Source organism: Diceros bicornis, chromosome 33 (assembly GCF_020826845.1).
Source record: "Diceros bicornis minor isolate mBicDic1 chromosome 33, mDicBic1.mat.cur, whole genome shotgun sequence".
Classification (NCBI taxonomy): Eukaryota; Metazoa; Chordata; class Mammalia; order Perissodactyla; family Rhinocerotidae; genus Diceros; species Diceros bicornis.
The window spans coordinates 1,845,215-1,861,027 of NC_080772.1; the positions used below are offsets into that span (position 1 = coordinate 1,845,215).

General features: G+C 42.0%; 1 protein-coding gene across 5 annotated transcripts in view; it reads right to left on the bottom strand.

The window, feature by feature from the left end:
* Positions 1-14,610, bottom strand: part of LOC131396452 (uncharacterized) — a 57,266-nt gene extending 42,656 nt beyond the window's left edge. For 4 of the 5 annotated variants that reach the window (XM_058528654.1, XM_058528653.1, XM_058528652.1 and 1 more), the window contains exon 1: positions 14,419-14,610. In XM_058528654.1, the coding sequence (XP_058384637.1) occupies positions 14,419-14,605 (187 nt within the window). In that variant the 5' untranslated portion in view covers positions 14,606-14,610. Of the gene's footprint in view, positions 1-14,340; positions 14,385-14,418 lie in introns of those variants that run through there. The other variant, XR_009216531.1, reaches the window with a different exon arrangement.
* Positions 14,611-15,813: the final 1,203 nt, after the last annotated feature.

Below are 15,813 nucleotides of genomic sequence, written 5' to 3' on the forward strand. Positions count from 1 at the left end.
TGTCCAATGGGCTGAGAGGCCTGCCCGTGCACTGGGAATCAGGAGCCGCAGGGTCTGTCACTTGGCCTCCAATCACCTATTGTACCCCAGCTGAAGGGCTTACCCTGCGGAGACACTCAGTTTTACCCAACTCAATCGCACAACATCTTTGCCCCAGGCTTCCTTCAAAATGCTCCACCCACTTTCTGCCCCAACTGCTCCTTGAGGAGTCATTTTGGGGTAGCCTTCGAGACCACCTTGGTGATTTTGTGCTCAGGCCCAAACAGATCTTGGCCGACAAACACTTTAACCATACCCCCTGAAATCATATAGCATAGGTAACTAGTGAATGGGTGCAAATTACTGGTTTTACTTCCAAAGGCCGTAATGAATATTTCACACCAGGAACATCCACTTTTGGGTTTTACTGTAGGCTGATATCACAAGGCTCTCACACAGTGAGGCTCTCTCTTCCCCAGCCCTCTGAGCAGATTTCTCCAAGCTATATTCTGCAATACATCATTGTTTCTATCTCAGCCTGCTTCCCTCAGGTTGCAGGTCCCCTGAGGTTCCTGCCCTGACTGGCTACCACCAACCCATAGAGACACTGTCAGTCCTATAGGACTGGGTGTTCAGTTCTACTAGGACTGACTGACTGGACTGGACACAGGTGCGGTGGCCCTACCCACGCAAAATCAGGTAACTGAGGCAACCAAGAAGTATCAAAAACCTTAACCCAACATCGACAACAACTCCATAAGACCCTATCCTAGCCCTTGTGGAACAGTCTCATGAGTCTCTTGCCTAAATGGTTTTAGAGAATGGCCTGGCCCTAGATTGTCTATACCAACCAACGAAGGAGGGGTTTTTGCCTTTCTTAGAACCACTTGCTGAATGTACATCAACACACAAGTTCAAACCTACCTCCACCAGATGGCCCAAGAGGTTAAAATATTGCGTAATGTTACCTAAATCTTTTAAAAGATACCCAAGGCCCCCGAGATCACTGACCTATTTTCATGGCTGGTCTTTCCAAGTTGGCGACAATGGAAACAGACTGGATTTTAGACTGTTGCTTGTACAATTTTAGGATCTGTTACTATAGCCATCATCGGATATTTACTCTCTTGGCTACAATGTGCCCTATCCCTAATAACTCTATTAATTACCCTTATTAACTATCCCAACCAACTTTAAATTAACTAAATTAAAATTAATCAATACCCTGATTAATTTAAAAAATTCAAAATTTTTATGGAGAATCTACTTAACACAGAATACACTGTTGTAAGCATTTAAAGTATACAGTTCAGTGCCATTTAGTACAATGATTATGTCGTGTGGTTATCACCACTAACTAATTCCAGAACATTTTCAACACCCCCAAACAAACCCATACTCATTCACACTATTTTCTCCTAACCCAAGCCCATGAAAACAACTCATCTGTTTTCTCTCCCTATTGATTTGCCTATTCTGGACAGTTCATTCAAATGGCATCATTCTATCTGTGGCCTTTGTGGACGACTTCAGTGAGCACACATGTTTCAAGGTTCATCCATGGCCGAGCATGTAGCAGTAGCTTATTCCTTTTTATGGCTCCATAATGTCCTATATTATGAATAGGGCACATTTGGTTTATGCAGTCATAACTGGATAGAAATTTGGGTTTGTTCCACTTTTGGACCACTGTGAATAATGTTGCTTTGAATATCCATGGAAAAGTTTTTCTTTGAACATATGTTTCCAATGGTCTTTTGGACATACCAACCTTGTGACTCTCCTGGTCCATGGTAATTCTAGGTTTAAGATTTTTAAAAATGGCAAACTGTTTTCTGCAGTGGATGCATCAAATTACTTTCCCACCAGTAATGTATGTGGGTTTCCCATTCTCCATATCTTTACTAACACTTGTTACTTTCCATTATGTGGAGTATAGCCTTCATTTTGAGTGTGAAATAGTATCACACTATGCTTTGAATTTGCATTTTCTTAATGATTTATGATACTGAGCATCTATCTAGTGCTTATTGGCCATCTGTGTTTCACCTGGAGACATGTCCATTGCAGCTAGTTACCCATTTTCATTGGGTAACCAATGAAAATGGTTTCATTTCAAATTTCTTTGAATGAAGTTTCATTTCAAACTTCTTTGTTTTTTATAATTGAGTTCTAAGAGATCTACCCCAGGTAGATTCCATGGCTCCAGGCTCCCCGGGGGCTACTAGGAACTCAGGCCCGTGGCTTAGCACACCACCTGCCAGTTCCAGCAGCCATAGACAGCTCTCATGGAACCAGGCTTCTGACAGGCTTCTGCAGAACCAAGCCCCCAGCCCACCCAGGTGCTTGCTGACTCAGGCGGCCCCAGGCAGCTCCCATGGCACCAGGCACTGGCAGGTTCCCATGAACCCAGTCTTCCATCTTGACCCAGCGCCTGCTGGCTCCTGCAATCTCAGGTAGCTCCTGTGGCCCCAGGCTACCAGGAATCCAGAATTCTGGCCCACACCAGCACAAACTGTCTCTCATGGCACAGGCTTCTGGCAGGCTCCCGTGAGCCAAGACTCTCAGATCATCCCAGCTCTGGCCAACTCTCATGGCCCTGGATGACTCCTGTGGTCATAGGCTCTCAATGAGGACCTGCCAAACCAGGGTCCAGTGGGGTTACTCGTGAACTCAGGGTCCCAGCTGTGCCCAGGGCCAGACACAATACCGTGGACCCAAGCTTTCCACTCACCCCAGTACCAGGCTGCTCAAGGACTCCAGCAACAAGCCTGCCCCTGGACACCACCAGATGGCCTACCCAGGACCCCTAGATGGGCTGAATGTGAAGGCTTTGGTTTACTAAAGCCAGTCTGTAATAAGTGGAAGAAATGCCTACTTCCTCAAATTTGCAGACACCAATGGAAGGTCACAAGGATCATGAATAATCAAAGATCCATGACACCACCAAAGAAAAAGAATAAAACTCCAATGACCGACAAAGAAATGGAGATATAGGAACTATGTGACAAAGACTTCAGAACAATGCTCTTTGAGAAATTCATAAAACTCTAAGGAAACAAAGATAGACTAGTAAATAAAATAAGGAAATAGTGCATGAACAAGTGAGAAGTTCAACATAGAAACAGAAATCGTTAAGGAAAAATAAACAGAAATCCTAGAGTTGAAGAACACAATGACTGAACTGAAGAATTCAATAGAGACCTTCTAAATCAGATTCAACCATGTACAAGAAATAATTAGTGCACTAGAAGATGTGTCATCTGAAATCATCGAGTCAAAGGAGCAAAAAGAAAAAAAAGGAACAGATAAGATTGGGGAAAGGCAGTGTGAATTATGGGATACCTTGAAAAGAAATAGATAAGCATTATTAAAATACCAGAGGAGAAGACAGGGAGAAAGGAAAAGAAAGTTGACTTAAAAAAGTAGCAGCTGACACCTTCCCAAATCTGGGGAGAGATGTAGACATCCAAGGTCCTGAAGCCGATCAGTCACCCTAAAATTTCAAACTAAAACATTCTTCTCCAAGACACATTGTAACAAAACTATCTAAACTCAAAAAAAGGATCAAACAACATGATCAAGTTCAACATGATGCAAATCAATGAATGTGATGCACCACATTGATAGAATGAAAGATAAAAATCCTAAAATAATCTCTCAAATCAGAAAAAGCAGTTTGACAAATTCAACGCCCCTTCATGATAAAAACTCTCAAGAAAGGGTTACAGAAGGAACATACCTAAACATAATAAAAGGTTTACATGACAAACCCACAGCTAACATCATATTGAACAGTGAAAGGTTGAAAGCTTTCTTGCTAAGACAAAGAACAAGACAAGGGAGCCCAGTCTCAACACCACTCTTCAACATACTGCTGCAAGTCTTAACCAGAGACATTTGGCCAGAGAAAGAAATATAAAGCATCTAAATTGGAAATGAAGAAACAAAGTGGTCTCTGTTTGCAGATATGATTTTATGTAGAGAAATACTTAAAGACTCCTCCCCAAACTGTTAGGACTAATAAACAAATTCACTCAAGCTGCAGGAGACAAAATCAACATATAGAAATCTCTTGCCTTTCTCTACACTAACAATGAACTATTTAAAAATGATATAAAGGGCCGGCCCCGTGGCTTAGCGGTAAAGTGTGCGAGCTCCACTGCTGGCGGCCGGGGTTCGGATCCTGGGCGCGCACTGACGCACCACGTCTCCGGCCATGCTGAGGCCGAGTCCCACATACAGCAACTAGAAGGACGTGGAGCTATGACATACAACTATCTACTGGGGCTTTGGGGGAACAAATAAATAAATAAAAATTATTAAAAAAAATGATATAAAGAAAAAAATCCCATTTACAATGCCATCAAAAATAGTAAAATACTCATGAATAAATTTAACCAAGAAGGTGAAAGATCTAGAAACTAACAACTATAAGACACAGAGGAAAGAAATCAAAGACACAAAGAAACGAAAAGATATCTTATGCTCATGGATCAGAAGAATTAGTATTGTTAAAATGTTCATGCTATTCAATGCCATCTCAAGATTCTCTGCAATTCCTATTAAAATTCCCATGGCATTTTTCAGAGAAATAGAACAGATAATCCTAATATTCATGTGGATCCACAAAAGACCTCCAATAACCAAAGGAACCCCGAGAAAGAAAAAGCTGAAGGCATCACAATTTCTGATTTCAAATTTTATTACAAATCTATAGTAATAAAAACAGTATGATACAGGTATAAAATGAGACACCTAGACCAATAGAACAGAATCAAGGACCCAGAAATAAAACCACACACATACAGTTTGCTAACAGTTGACAAGTCAGCTAAGAAGACTCCATGGGGAATGGATAGTTTCTACAACAAATGCTGTTGGGAAAACTGGATAACCACATGCAGAAAACTGAAATTGGACCCCTATTTTACACCACTCTAAAAATGATCCCAAATTGAATTAAAGACTTAAAGGTAAGACACCAAATATAAAACAACTAGAAGAAAATATAGAGAAAAAAGCCCCATGAAACTGGTCTTGACATCGAGTTTTTTGGATATAATATCAAAAGTGCAAGCAACAAATGCAAAACTTAACAAGTGGGATGACATCAATCTAAAAAGCTTCTGCATAGCAAATGAAAAAATCGGCAAACTAAAGGGGTTAATATCCACAGTATATAAGAAACTCTTACAACTCAACAGCAAAGAAACCAACAAAACAATATGAAAATGGTCAAAGGACCTGAATAGATACTTTTCCAAAGAAGACATAAAAATGGTCAACAGGTACATGAAAAGATGCTCGTAATCACTCATCATCAGGGAAATGAAATCAAAACTACAATGAGATATCACCTCACACCTGCTAGAATGGTTATTCTCAAAGAGACAACAGACAACAAGTGTTGGCGAGGCTGTATAGAAGAGAGAACCCTGTGCACTGATGGTATGAATGTAAATTGCTACAGTCACTATGGAAAAAATATGGAATTTTCTCAAAAAAATAAAAATAGAAATATATATAAATGAGCAATTCCACTTCTGCTTGTATATCCAAAGGAAATGAAGTCACTATTCTGAAGAGATATCTGCACCCCCATGTTCATTTCAACATTATTCACAAACAGAGAACATGGACACAATCCAGGTGTCCCTCAATGGATAAATAGATAAAGAAAATGTGAGATATATGTATACATGTAATATATAATGGGATATTATTCAGCCATGCAGGAGAATGAAATCCTGCATTTTGAGATACCATGGATGGACCTTGAGGCATTGCGCTAAGTGATATAAGTCAGACGGAGAAAGACAAATACTATATATTCTCACTCATATGTGAAATCGAAAAAAGCCCAACTCAAAGGAATAGAGACAAGAATGGGTTTCCCAGGGTCCCGGGGTTAGGGGAAATGGGGAGATGTGAGTCAAATTGCACAAATTTCTAGCTGTAAAATGAACAAGTTTTGGGGATCTAATGTACAGCATGGTGATCATAATTAACAATACTATATTATAGACTTGAAATTTGTTAAGAGAGTAGATCTTGAAAGTGATCACTAGAAAAAACAAGTTAATTATGTGAGGGAATGGAGGTGTTAACTCAGGGTATTGTGGTAATCCTTTCACAAATCACCATCTTGAACACCTAAAACTTACATATGTTATATGTCACTAATATTTAAAGAAATCTAAAAAAAAAATCTCTCAACAAAGTAAAACCCAGGACCAGATGACTGCACTGGTGAATTCTACCAAAACATTTAAAGAAGTATTAAAAACAAGATTTCTTACACTCTGTCAAATATTGAAAAAGAGGGAACACTTCCAAGCTCACTTTACGAGGCCAGCATTACCCTGATACCAACACTAGACAAGGACACTAAAAGAAAATAAAATTACAGACCATTATCCCTGATGAACATAGATGCAAAAATCCTCAACAAAATACTAGCCAATTAAAAATGAATTCAATAGCATATTAAAAGAGTTATACACTACCACCAAGTGAAATTTATTCCTGGTATACAAAAATCGATCAATGTAATAAGCCACATCCAGAAAATGAAGGGGAAAAAAATGACCAACTCAATTGATGCAGAAAACCAATTGGCAAAATTCAACGCCCTTTCATGATAAAACACTCAACAAACTAGGAATAGAAGGAAAGTGCCTCAACATAACATAAGCCATATATGAAACACACACAGCAAACATATTACTGAATGATGGAAGACTGAAAGCTTTTCCTCTAAGATCAGGAACAAGGCAAGGATGCTCACTTGCACCACTTCTATTCAACACAGTATTGAAAGTTCAAGCCAGAACCATGAGGCAATAAAAATAAATAAATAAATAAAAGGCATCTAAATTGGAAAGAAATAAGTAAAATGGTCTCTGTTTGAAGATGATATCATGTCGTATGTAGAAAAATCCAAAAGACTCCACAAAAAAGCCGTTTGATCTAACAAATGAATTCAGAAAAGTAGCAGGATACAAAGTCAACACACAAAAATCGGCAGCATTTCTATACACGAACCATGAGCTCTCTGGAAAGGAAATTACAAAAACAATTCATTTATAATAGTATCAGAAAGAATAACATGCTTAGGAATTAACTTAACCAAGGAGGTGAAAGGCTTACACCATAAAAACTACAAAACATTTCAGAAAGAAATTAAAGAAGACGTTCATAAATGGACACACATCCCATGTTCATGGATTGGAAGGCTTACTATTGTTAAAGTGTCAGTATTACCCAAAGCAATCTACAGATTCAATGTATTCCCTATCCAAATCCTAATGATATTTTTTGCAGAAATAGAAAAACCCGTCCTAAAATTCACATGGAATCTCAAGGGACTCAGAACAGCCAACAACAATCTTGCAAAAGAAGAACAAAACTGGAGGACTCACACTTCCTGATTTCAAAACTTACTACAAAGCTACAGTAATCAATAGTATGGTATTGTCATAAAGACAAACATAGAGATCAATGGCATAGAATAGCAAGCCCAGAAACAAACCCTCACATATATGGTCAAGTGATTTTTGACAAGGGTGCCAAGACCATGGAATGGAGAAAGGTTTCTTTTCAACAAATGGTGCTGGGAAAACTGGATATCCCCATGCAAAATCTTGAAGCTGGACCCCATCCAACACTAGATACAAAAATTAACTCAAAATGGATCAAGGACATAAATGTAAGACCTCAAACAAGAAAATTCTTAGAAGAAAACATGAGATTAAATCTTCATGACACCAGACTTGGCAATGATTTCTTGGATATGACACCAAAGGCACAGGTAACAAAAGAAAAACAATGGAAAAATTGAACTCCATGAAAATTTTATAAGTTGGTACATCAAGAGGCACCCACAGAGTGGGACAAAATATTCGCAAATCATATTTCTGACAAGAGACTGGTATCCAGAATATACAGAGAAGTCCTAAATTAAACAAATAAAAAACAAGCCAATTCAAAAATGGGCATGGATTTGAAGACTCCGTTGCGAAAGAAGACTTAGAAATGGCATATAAGCACATGAAAAGATGCTCAACACCACTAATCATTAGGGAAATGCACATCAAAACCACAATGAGACACCACCTCACACCCACTAAGTTGAGTGCTATCGAAAAGACAAAACAGCAAGTGTTGGCCAAGATGCGGCAAAATGGGAACACTTGTACACTGTTGATAGGAATGTAAAATGGTGCAGCTGCTATGGAAAACAGTGTGGATGTTCCTCCAAAAAATTGAACATAGAATTATCATGTGATCCAGCAATTCCACTTCTGCATATACACCCAAAAGACTTGAAAGCAGAGCCTTGAAGAGATATTTGTACACCCATGTTCATAGCAGTATTATTTACAATAGCTAAAACGTGGAAGCAACCCAAGTGTTTATTGACACATGAGTGGATACACAAAATGTAGTATATCCGTACAATGGAATATTATTCAGTCTTAAAAAGGAAGCAAATTCTCCAATATGCTATACATGGATTAACCTTGGAGACATTATGCTAACTGAAATAAGCCAGTCACAAAAAGACAAATACTGTATGAACTGAGAGTAGTCAAATCATAGAGAGAGTAAGTAGAATGGTGGCTGCCAAGGGCTGGGGGAGGGGAGAAGGGAGGGTTATTGTTTAATAGGTATAGAGTTTCAGATTTACAAGAGTTATGTGGATGAATAGTGGTGGTGACTGTACAACTGTGGAAATGTATTTAACGCCATTGAAGTATACACTTAAAAATGGTTAAGATGAAACACTTTTTGTTATGTATATTTTGACTCAATATACAAAAAGGAAAAAAAAGAAATGAGCTATCAAGTCACAAAAAGACATAGTGGACACTTAAATACATACTGCTAAGTGAAAGAAGCCAACCGGAAAAGGCTATATACACTGTTCCATAGTTTTCATATATTCCAATTACACGACATTCCAGAAAAGGCAAAACTAGAGAAACAGTATAAAGATCAGTGTTGCCAGGAGTTGGGGGGCAAGGGACGAAGAGGTAAAGCACAGGGATTTTAGGGCAATCCAACTCTTCCGTAGGATACTGTCATGGTGGATACATGAGATTATGCATTTGTCAAAATCCAAGTACATGACAGCAAGACAATGAACTTTAATGTAAACTACGGACTTGGTTATGAACGCTCTATGAGCATCAGCTCCTCACTTGTAAGGAATGGACTGCACTAACACAGGTGGTCAAGCAAGATGTTAACCGTAGGGGAAACTGTGGGGGAGGAGGGAGAAATGCTCTGCACTCTCTGCTGAATTTCTCTGTCCATCTAAAACTTTCCTAAAAAACAATCTATTAATTAAAAAATAATCAATGGAAGGTAGGGAGTGGGTAGAAATATAGACGAAACAGGAATATCCGAATATTAATAAATGTTGAAGCTGGGTAATAGAAACATGGGGGGCTATCACACTTTTCTGTTTAATTTGTGTATGTTCAAGGTTTTCCACAATAAAACATTTTTAAAGCTCCAGATTAAATCTAGATTATATGTACAAGGAATCAAAGAATGTGAAGAAAACAGATATTTTTGAAGCAAGTACACTGAGGGAACGTGCAATCACACTGGATAGAGAGTGAACGTCCTGGTTCTACCAGGAAAGTTCAGAGCTCAGTGAGCAAGGCAGGTGACAGCACAGTCAGGGAAGTGACAGATAATGATCACAGAAAAATGTTTGCCCTCACTAATCACAGAAATGCCAACCATGGGCCCTGACAGAACTGCCCCAGGATTTATAATGTCATGACACCCAGAATTAGAGCGGGCTCAGGGACAGAGCACCACGTCCTGTGAGAATACCAACCAGCATCGGCTTTCTGGAGGGCAAATCTCCCTAACCCTGGAACCTGCAGGCCACTGGCTCGGCTGCTCTGTTGTATGGAATCTGTCCAAAAACAAAGGGATTGGGTACAGATGATGGACTGAATAAACACATGTAGAGCCCCTTTGACATAGAATCCCTTAAAAATGACCCAAAGATTCCTTCATTGATGAACAAATTCATAATAGCCTTGGGAACCATCAAGAGAGCCGACATTTTGATGAAAACATCAAAGAGAGTCAACAGTTGGTGATCGGAGATCCCAGTGGGGAGCTCCATGTGAGCCATGAAGACCAAGCCACAGTGTCCTCTCTCCCTCTCCCTCCTCCCCCTGCCGTTCACCTAACACCTTCTGCATCGCCCCTCCACTCCCAACCACTGCCCACCTCACGCTCCAAGAATACAGGAGCAGAGGCACAGGGAGCCCTTTCCACGACCACATCTGTCCTCTTGCTCTCTGCCCGTCACCAGGCAGCGGAGCTCTCTTGACATTAGTACAGCCATGTTTGGCCGCTCCATTGACCTACAGCCACCAGCACAAAAAGAAATATAAAAGCTGCTTTCTGCATGGTGGGAACTGGCCCTTCTCCCATGGAGATGGTTGCAATGTGTAAAAAATTCAAGGCCCCTCAAGCGCCGCAGCCTGGGGCAGACTGGCCATCTGAGCTGGGCTGGGAGGATAAGCAGGGTAAACAATGCACGTACACAACTACTGGGCTGGGACAATAGCCAGAGGGTGGGGCTCAGTGCTAGTACGCCACTGATAACCATTTGTGCATGGGAACATTGAATGCTCTCTCTGTAAACTCTGTAACTGCTTATATAAACTGCTGGAGACTGAGACACGGTGAGAGTTCCACCTGTGGAAGAGACGCCTTGCCCAGGACTGTGATTCCCGCCCAGCAGTGTCAATTGACAGGACTCTCCCAGCAGTGGGGCATGGATGTTGTGAGTAATTGATTTATTGTGAAGTAATTGATCTGATGTGTTCTCTTTTCAGTCAACCTGGTGTTTCTCTTTCTGGTTGATTTGTGTCATTTCACTTCAGTCGATCTGGTGTTTCCTTATCCGATAGATCTGATGTTTTTCCCTCTTATTATATGACCTATTCAAATGTGCTGCTATCTCAGCCGATGGGGATGTTTTCCCTTTCCAGTCGAGCTGGTGTTTTTTCCCTCTTATTATTTGACCTATTCAGATCTGTTTGCGGACTATCACCTTTACCGTCCTCTCTATAATAAAATATACCTTCAGTCCATTTGTTTGGAGTGGAAAGTTTCTTTTACCTCTCCAATCGAATCCCCAAACCTCTCATAACAGGAGCCCAGCCCGGCACCTCTTCAGGGCCCAGCAGACTCCTCCTCCCTATCTGGTCCTACCTGCAGCACAGACACCTTGTAGCTAATCTCCGCCTTACAAACAAAACTCTCCCTTGGACCCATGCTCCCTTTTGGTTATTGTCCACTTTCCCAACTCCCCTTCATGGCTAAACCTCTTAAATAAAGTGCCTCATACCTACTGCCCTCCCATGGCTTCCCTTCCCCCACTCTAGACCCAGCTTTATTCTCACCCTCTCAAGGAGACTGAGGTCACCAGTGATCCCATGTGGCCGAGTCCAGCCATCTTTTCTCCATTCTGATCAGAGCTGTATCCCATCCAGCTGAGCACCCTTCCTTTCTGCAATACCCTTTCCCCTCATGGTTCCTGCAACTTCATGCTCCACCATTTCAGGCCCCTTTCCTGGACCCTCTTCAGCTACACCTCTGCAAACACTGCCTGCTCCTAGGCTGGGCCCAGGGCCCTTCCACAGCTACAGTGTCTCCAGGAAACCTCATTCAATTCCACGTTTTTAAATATCTCTGACCTCATCCCGACTCTGCTGACACACCAATGCAACTTTAAGAGGTTAGGTGCTAGCTCCCCAGCATCAGTACCTAAGGACTATCTCAGACTCGATTCGTCTCAAAATTTCACTGTCATATGAGTTCCAAAATAGCATCAAATCTTTCCAAAAGGAGGAAAAATTTGGATACAATAAACAGTTGTGAACAAAGTAACCAATAAAACGTATACTTACATCCAATCCTGGTTGCTTGATGGGGAAAATAAGAACACAGAACTAAGATCAGATATTCTCAAGCCGGGGACCGGAAGGTGATGAGTTGGGAGTGTAAAACACAGGAACTGATCAACTCTAAGCATTTACAGAAAGAGAGGCAGAAATGGTTGTTCCTAAAAGCTGAAAGACACCCACTAAAGGAATAGAAAAATCATGAGAAAACCTAACAAATTAAAAATTAAATTAAATGGTAGACTCACATTCCAATTTATCAATAATCACAATTGTAAATAGATCAAATTGCTCTATAAAAACATGAAGGTTCTCAAGTTGAGTTAAAATATTGTTATAAAATAAAGGGATATAATATGGTTGAAAATAAGGAGATAAAGAAATAAGACTTTAAATGGGACAAAAAGGGGTTCTCTGTGTTGATAACTGTCAGGGACACTTATGCACCTAACAATATGGTCTTGAAACATAAAGCAAAACTGGACAAACAAGAAGACACAGGCACCCCAAGGGAGGTGCCTTCCCTTTCCACAGGGAAACCTACCTTACCTCTCTTAAAAAGCCACAGGTCAAGTGATACAGTAAGTTAGGAAACAGATCTGCTGACAAACACAAAAAAGCTAGATCTAGCCTCAGCCCCAGGGACAACGTAAGCATCTAGTGGAGAGCGAACATTCTCCTCAAACCACGATGAAACAGTCACCACAATGGACTGTGTGCTAAGCCACAATGAAATCTCTAAAGAGTCCAAAAAGCAGAAATCTATAAGTGACTATATTACTGGAACTTAAAGCAATAAAAGTAAAAAATAATCACAAAATATTGGCTCCCCTCCCCCAACATAGCCACTTGAAAATCTGTCCACACCCTTCTAAATCTCTCAGGTTAAAGAGGGAATCCAGACAGACAGGAGAAACTCTTTAGAAATGAACAGCAATGAGAGCAGCATGAGGCAAATCCATGACGTGGGGACAAGGGGACAGAAGAAGGGACACAGCCTCCACTGCAGGTATCAGGGAATATCACCTGTACAGCAAGCTGAGCACTTCCCTCCAAGAGCCAGAACAACACCACAATAAAACCAATGACAGCAGAATGAAGGGAGAATTCACCAGACAGGAACAACAACATAGACCCGAGCAATGGAGTCAAGGGCTGGCTGTCTGGAAAGACCTGTAACAGTGAGAAACCTTGGTCAGTCTGACCAAGAAGAACAGACAAAGGCACCAAGAGGAACAGACAAAGGCACCAAATTGTACCATCAGGTACGAGAAACTACAGAAACAGCTTTAACGTGATAGGAGAACATAGTGGATAACTCTGACCAGGACATCAGTGGTCCTCAACTGGAGCCGTCCTTCCCATAGGATGCATCTGGAAACATGCGGGATGGGTTTTGTTTCTTGTTTTGGGTTGTCCTACTGGTTGTTGCCCTGGGGGTCCCGGAGATCCTGAATAGCCTGTCACATAGACCCGTTTCCCTCTTGAAGTGTTACTGACATCTGGGAAGACAAGCACTGATCCAGATTAAATGAGCAATGTGGTAGGAAAATGTTTTCCATGGATGTATAACAGGGAAAAGATGGTACCCTCAATATGTAAGGAATATCGAGAAACCAATGTTTACAACTACTAAACTGTAAGAGAGCAGGAAAATCAGAAACATAGCAAAGAAACACACCAAAAATATATCCAACCTATTTGTACAGGTGGAGAAATATGTAGGTAAAGCACAGGAAACAGTGGAGGAGATTACACACCAAATTTTACTACCGACAAGGAATAAAAGTTGGGAGGTAGGTGAGAAATAGGAGTTTTTACCACTTCTTAGCTTATGTATTTCTCTAGTGTTTTAATTTTTACAAAAGAGAATGTATTCTACTCAAAAAGATGTTTCAAATTTTAAAGAAATTATTAAAATGTTCAAAATGACTTCAGTTCAAGGATATTCATTAAAACATGTATGGAAAGCACCTCCCCATAATGTTAAGAGTCTCCTATAACTTTTCCAATAGTTTACTATGTCGATTTTATTTCACATTTAGATCCTAACTCATTGGAATTTACATTTGTGTGAGGGATGCAACAGAAGCTGATTTTCTCCTGTTCAAGTGGAAAACCAACTATCCAGGCACCATTCATTGAGTAGGTCTGGCTTTCCCAGCTGACCTGCAATGCCTCCTTCCCCACCTGCTAAACCCTGACAACTACCGGTGCCTCTTGAGCACCCTAGAGCGAGCGGGGTGAGCTCTGCAGCCTGGGCTCCCTGTGTGCAAGGGGCGGCTACCAGCAGAGCCTTCTCCCAAGACAGCAGTAGGCATGCTGCACACAGAGGTGCTCAGGGGCCGTCTGCTGTGGAGCAGGAAACTCCTCATGAGGAGCAGGCAGTGGGGGAGCCCTGAGCCCCAGGACTGACCTCGGCTGGGGGCAGCAGGCTGCTCAGTTAGGGAGCCCCTCCCTTCAGCTCGTCCAGCTCCTCCTGCAACGTGTGCACCTGGCTGTCGGCAGCTGCCCCTCTTCAGCTCGCTGTCCTTCTCCACCTGCTCCTGCAGGCGGCACCCGTGCTCCTGTTCCCCCGGGACCAGAAGCAGTAGGAGTGCAGCGAGTCCAGGAGTTCTTAGGCCCCAGCGCTGACAGGATGACCCCGCTGAGGGACCTGGGGCTGGTGTTGCTGTGTTCATCCTGCACATCTTCCACGGCTGGCTACGGGGTGACATCTGTTGGAGGGTGAAGGGGCTCTGGGAGAGTTTCTGAAGCATCATTGTGAATGATGAACGTGGGGGCTCTGGGCCAAGCTCTCATCAGGCCCAAGGCTGGCCCCACTGTAGGTGGGCTCCACATCTCTCTTCAGCCTCTTTTGGTCAACAGCCTCTCGAGGGACAGATGGCCTCTCTTGAGTGTGTGCTGAGGAGAAACTGTAAGAAGGATGCCAGCCAATAAATCTGCATGCCTCAGATCCTGAGGGATAAAGTCACCCACGGAAATGCCACTCTTATCCAGCAGGCCCTGGCTGGGAAGAGGCGGTCTCATCGCCAGCATCTACAGCAGACCTGTTTGCATCTCCCTGGCTGCCTCACGCTGTGGAGACCACACTGTCTCCTGGAGTTCCTTCCAGAGACTCTTTGCCCGCTCCTGACTGGTGGCTTCCTGGGTGGCATTGGGTTCGGGTTTGCCCTGCAGAAGGGCTCGCTTCAATTTGCGGGACCCTTCCTGGGCCCTCAGGTTTTCCCTCGAGGATGAGGATGAACCTGAAGCTCCTTTCCCATCTGCTTCACTGGCATGTTCCTCTTGTCCCTGGCGGCTATCTTGGTCTCATTTCTTCTGGGGCGGCAGTGGCCTTCAGCTCCTCCTTCTCAGTCAGGTGGAAGATGGAGGGCAAGGCCGTGGGCTTTAACATGTAGTACTGACCCTCCAGCCTGTTCAAGAGTTTTTTTTGGTGAAATGTTCACTACAGATGAAAGAATACTTAATAGGGTCCAGTCATCCCTGTGAACAACTTTTAGCAACTGGACAAGACGTTTTGAGTCCTTTATGTGGAGCCTGCAAGGATACATGAAAAAGTAATTAAAAAGAAAGAATTAAATGTCTCCCCCTAAAATAATCAATTATAAAAGCAAAACAAGTGTTTTTGGGAACACCCACACTTAGGAATTTTGCCCATTTAAAACTTTAGTAAAGTTTTAAGGAACACCTCTGCTTGCAAGTTATTACTGTAATAGAAAGATGAAAGACCCACTGTCTACCTTAAGGAGCTGACCATCTGTAGGGCAGAGAAGGAAGGAAGGTGAAGACCTTCTCCCAGGTTGTGGTAAGTGCCCTGTAGGAACAAAGATGCTCGGGCAGAGAGCACAGGATGGCACCAAGACAACACGAAAGGCTTCAGGAAGCC